Source organism: Gadus macrocephalus, chromosome 15 (assembly GCF_031168955.1).
Source record: "Gadus macrocephalus chromosome 15, ASM3116895v1".
NCBI classification, from domain to species: domain Eukaryota; kingdom Metazoa; phylum Chordata; class Actinopteri; order Gadiformes; family Gadidae; genus Gadus; species Gadus macrocephalus.
The window spans coordinates 15,805,875-15,811,136 of NC_082396.1; the positions used below are offsets into that span (position 1 = coordinate 15,805,875).

Consider the following 5,262-nt stretch of genomic DNA (forward strand, 5'->3'; position numbering starts at 1 on the left):
ATTACAGGGTGGACCTCTTGAAACACGGTGATGCTGTTTATCACCGCAGTCAGCGGTGTTCCCACAGCGATTCCCTGAGAAGGTTTCCCGAATAAGCCACTCCATAAGCAACTGCAACCGCCGATTTCCTGTCCAGATCTGCCAGTAATCTGCGTCTCTGTGGGTGGCTTGCCGGGGGGGGGGGGACCACTTTAAAGCTGCTTCATGGAAGTCATCCAGTCAGGATTATACACGCTAAGCAAAGAGCAATTAAAGTAAGAATAGGAAGGGGATGGAGAGCTGAGCCAGTCATGAGAAAAACTTAAAAGCCGTTTTGTTCTTGTGACGACGGAACTCCATCGCTCGTGTGTTTTACAATATCACACGAGAGCAGGCTGTGTCTTACATGTCTGTCTGTCTGTCTGTCAGTACCTGGGTCATACATCTCATCCCCAATGTGGTCTTCTTTTCGACACATACTGCCTGTGAAAGAGCTTGGCCTTATCATAGAGGATAATAGGCAAATTGGTCGATACTTTGGTTTGTCTTTATGATCCTTAATGTAGCTTTTGGTTTTTCTCAGCCTGTAATTGAAACACTGTCTCTCCTTTTTCTCTCTTTAACTCTCTGGAATATGTCTGTGGCGTCCTGTTTGGAAAGGTTGGCTGTGCGCGACCTTTCTACTAGGCTAGGGGTGAGGCCGGCCCAGACCTCCTGACACCACGTGGTCCGGCGCTGGACCCAGCGCCGCTGGACTCTGTCCAAGGCCTCCCGTTTGGAAAGGCTGGCTCTGCGACTTCTATCTGGTTCCTCTTCCAGACGTTGTGTTTTAACCCCTCTCTTTATCCTTCCCCCCCAACCCCACCAGGAGCTGCGCTCGCGGGAGGAGGAGCTGTCGCGGGCCGCCCTGCAGCAGAAGTCCCAGGAGGAGCTGCTGAAGCGGCGGGAGCAGCAGTTGGCGGAGCGGGAGATCAACGTGCTGGAGCGGGAGCTCAACATCCTCATCTTCCAGCTCAACAAGGACAAGCCCAACGTCAAGAAGAGGAAGGGCAAGTTCAAGCGCTCCCGCCTAAAGCTCAAGGACGGCAACCGCATCAGCCTGCCCTCGGGTGAGTGTGTGTTTGTGTGTGTGTGCGTGTGTGAGTAGGCATATTGTGGATTAGTGTGTGTGTGACTGTGCATGTGTGTGCTTGCTTGCGTGTGTGTGCGTGCGTGCGTGCACACGTGTGGCTGTCCAGGTGTGATTGGCTTTGTGCGTACGGATGTGTGTGTGTGTGTGTGTGTATGTACGTGCGGGTGTACGTGTGTGTGTGTGTGTGTGTGTGTGTGTGTGTGTGTGTGTGTGTGTGTGTGTGTGTGTGTGTGTGTGTTTGGGTGTGTGTGAGTGCTTGTGTGCATACAGGTGTGTGTGTTCTTATTGAACAACCGCATGTTGTTATATGTTATCCTCAGTGCCTAGCCTTTCATGCTTGTTTATAGGCCAGGTCTTCACATGACGTGTCATGCCCGTTTGTTGTGATGTCACAGATTTCCAACACAAGATCACGGTGCAGGCCTCGCCCTCAATGGACAAGAGGCGGAGTCTTCACAGCACAAACTCCTCCCCTCCCAGTAGCCCCACCCTCATCCCGCGACTACGAGCCATTCAGCGTAAGACCACTGTCTCACACGTTCTGTCTGCCTGAGTCTGAGACTCTCTGAGCACACAGTGGGGGGAGCCCCAGTCAGGTGGTTCATGGACAAGTTCATTCATAAATACCATGATGCAAATGATACTAAAAGACCCAATATGGAGTGCAAGGCTACAAGAGCACATGTTATCCATTCTTCTAGAACATCAAGATTTCTATTGCTCTGTCTTTTACACTCACAGACGGAGACACACACACTTACACACACATGCACATACATAACCACTATTTCTGACTTGAAACACAGTTTAGGACAGTCCTACCCGGACCTGCAACAACATTGTAGCATCGGAGAAACAAAAGTCAAAACAATCCAATCCAATCCATACAGGGCGCCCGTTCTAACCATCCATATTGCCCCTTGGTCTGGACGGGGTCCCGGCGTGACGGCTCCTGTGTTATGCTTCCCTCCCCTCAGTGCAGTGTCGTCCGCACAGGGACAGTCTGTATGTTTACCAGCAGGAGGTGGATCTCACCAGCGAGTTGGCTGCAGACCACTCAGGGCTCAGGAGCAAAGGCAAGCCATGGGCTGCTCGGTCGACCCCCTCGCCCGGACCGCGGGCCCAGCCCTGTCCGGTCCTCCTTATATATACGGCTCAGAGAAAAGCAGCAGGTGGTCTGCTGGTGGTTGGCTCAAAACTCGTGGGACGCTGAAAAAAATGGATCGTCTTTCGTGTTCGATCAACTCGGTTTGGGCAACTGGGTCTTGGTTGGTGTTGCAGGTTTCCTGTGTGGGATTCTAACCCCGTTTCTACGCTGTGCTGTGGTGTTATTGTGTTCAGGAGGGCTGCAGTTTACCACCTTAACATCTCTTTTTGTGTGTCGATAACCTCACATTTTGGGAGTTGGGTGGGGAGGTGTGGTGGTCTCACACGTCTTTCCCTTCTTGTTTGTTTTGACCAATCATGTAGCTGCAGGCAGGGATCTGTAAGCTTGTGATTGGGTAACACAAACTCAGCCAGCACAAGTAAACTATGAAAAGGTGTTTGTAAAGCTTTGAATCCAACACCATGTAGAAGCCACTATAGACGTACATCTATTAAAAACCCTTATGAAAGCTTTATCCACTCGCACAAATCTGCCCCAGGCAGATAAAGCTTTCATAAGGGTTGTAACAGAGTAGGACGGCTGGATCTGAGATCAGGGGTCAGAAACACCTGTTTTTGTTACATTCAACCTAATCCATCTCTACATGTTTGACTATAATGCTCATTCTCTGGTTGAAACATCGTTTGCCCTTCAAAAAGAGGGCCGTCAACAGAAAAATATAAAAAATAACATTGGAATGAAATCCCAGCCATTGTCCTTCCCCGTACGTTACCATTGAAAGAGCATCAAAGGATACCACTTCCTGTAACAGTGGGGACCTTCCCAGTACGGTCACCACAGTCTCATCAACTAACACATTCAGCGCGGGGAGGGGGTCAGCCCGGTTGTGTCCAGTAACCGTGACGACGTGGTCCTCCTCCCCACAGTGACCCTGGATGAGAGCAACCGGACGTGGGGCCGCAGCACCCTCTTCAGGCCCGAGGAGTTCGACGACGTGAAGAAGGGCATCAAGAAGAAGGGCCGGACCTGGGGCCCCAGCTCGGTGCAGAGCAAGGAGCGGCCCGCCACCGCCGAGAGGTGAGGGGCGCACACACGCGGGCCTGTACACACACATAGAGACGCGCGCATGCGCACACACAAACACGTACACGTACAGACATAGCTAAGCAGCGCAGTCAATCCAAAACTAACTCTCTGGGCTGAAAGGGTTTTCAGCCCGGAAGAGTTCTTGTACTTTACTGAAAACTGCCCCCACTTTTTATATTCTATACATTTTAGTCAAATAGAATAGACAATTGTCGACAGAACCGTTTTCAACTGAAACAACGTGATGTTGTGTTTACCTGTCAATTAATTCATGAGATTATATATCTATGATATAAATGTAAATTTGTTATTTCTAGGTATTCATATTTTCTTGTAACATTTATTATGTTTACATATTTACAAAACCTGCCTAATACTAGCTTGGTTTGTTTGTGGTGCGTGTATGTGTATGTATGTGTGTGTGTGTGTGTGTGGTTGTGTGTGTGTGTATCAGAGTTCGACCCCTCTCTGATGGCAACAACCCGTGGTCCACCAGTCTGCTGAAGACCCAGAAGTCCGTCCCCCTGGCGGCGCTGTTCGCTGAGCAAGGTGACGCGGGCCCCGAGCCGCCTTATAGGGGCCCCGCAGCTGAACAAGGTGAGGAGGGCCTCCAGCCGCCTTATAGGGGCCCCGCAGCTGAACAAGGTGAGGGGGGCCTCCAGCCGCCTTATAGGGGCCCCGCAGCTGAACAAGGTGAGGAGGGCCTCCAGCCGCCTGATAGGGGCCCCACAGCTGAACAAGGTGAGGGGGGCCCCCAGCCGCCTTATAGGGGCCCCGCAGCTGAGCAAGGTGAGGGGGGCCTCCAGCCGCCTGATAGGGGCCCCACAGCTGAACAAGGTGAGGAGGGCCTCCAGCCGCCTTATAGGGGCCCCGCAGCTGAGCAAGGTGAGGGGGGCCCCCAGCCGCCTGATAGGGGCCCCACAGCTGAACAAGGTGAGGGGGGCCTCCAGCCGCCTGATAGGGGCCCCACAGCTGAACAAGGTGAGGAGGGCCTCCAGCCGCCTGATAGGGGCCCCACAGCTGAACAAGGTGAGGGGGGCCCCCAGCCATCTTTTAGGGGCCCGTCAGCCGAACCCCTACTCTCTCCTCAGTCATTGCTTCTTTCTTCCAGATCACTTTGACATTTGCAAAACCAAACCCCAAAATTCTAGCCTGGCTCCGCCCGCCGAAGTACTTCGGCTCAATTTGAATTTCCCTTCGGTCTGGGTCAGGTCTGGGTCTGCGGTATGTTAGTGGGTTTTCTCTGTCTAAACAGAGGAAGTGGCTGAGATCAATGACGTTAAAGTCAGCTCTCGTTGACGGGCATCTTCACGCACAGTGATTGGTTTGTTTACAGCCTGCGTGCAACGTGATTCCCGGCCAAACGTTAGCGATTGGTTATGGCAGATCCAGAGTGGCACTGGGCAGATCCAATAGTTTTAAACTTCCACAGACACCCACCTTCAAGTGAGTTAACGTTGAGTAGGTCCAGACTCAAATGAAATGAAGTACGAGAGTCTGGTAGGACCAGGCTACCAAAAATCCAGAGTAGTATTAGAAATTGATCCTGACTTAAATGCACAAATGTCGGATAGGACATGACAATGGAGTCAAATCGCCCTCTACTGGTTAAATGCATGCTATTGCAGGAACCACCTGTTACTGGCCGTTTTGGATATTTCATATATGAACTATAAACAAAATGATGCCTTGTTTATGTTGCAGATAAAAAATGCTAAATTGTATTGTATATATTGTGTGCACGTCTGGTACACTTCAGCACTGAAGTGTTTGTGACTGGGTTTCTGCCTCTCCATTGAGGCAGTCATCAAAAATCCTTGTCCACCCATGTCATGTTTTAATGAACAACTGTTCTGTGACCAGCAGGGGGCGGTAAAGACGACACCTACTCCCCAGACGGCGGCGATGGTGGCAGCAGCAGCAGCTCGAAACCAAAGCAACTCAAGTTCCCCAACCA

At 51.3% G+C, this 5,262-nt stretch overlaps 1 protein-coding gene across 1 annotated transcript in view; it reads left to right on the forward strand.

The window, feature by feature from the left end:
- LOC132473668 (mitogen-activated protein kinase kinase kinase 21-like) overlaps positions 1 to 5,260 on the forward strand; it is a gene marked incomplete at its 3' end in the record, with an annotated part of 9,147 nt that extends 3,887 nt beyond the window's left edge. The window contains exons 4-9 of the mRNA XM_060073879.1: positions 848 to 1,088; positions 1,507 to 1,629; positions 2,089 to 2,187; positions 3,146 to 3,296; positions 3,760 to 3,854; positions 5,172 to 5,260. Of these exons, the coding sequence (XP_059929862.1) occupies positions 848 to 1,088; positions 1,507 to 1,629; positions 2,089 to 2,187; positions 3,146 to 3,296; positions 3,760 to 3,854; positions 5,172 to 5,260 (798 nt within the window). The remainder of the gene's footprint in view (positions 1 to 847; positions 1,089 to 1,506; positions 1,630 to 2,088; positions 2,188 to 3,145; positions 3,297 to 3,759; positions 3,855 to 5,171) is intronic.
- Between the last annotated feature and the right edge of the window lie 2 nt (positions 5,261 to 5,262).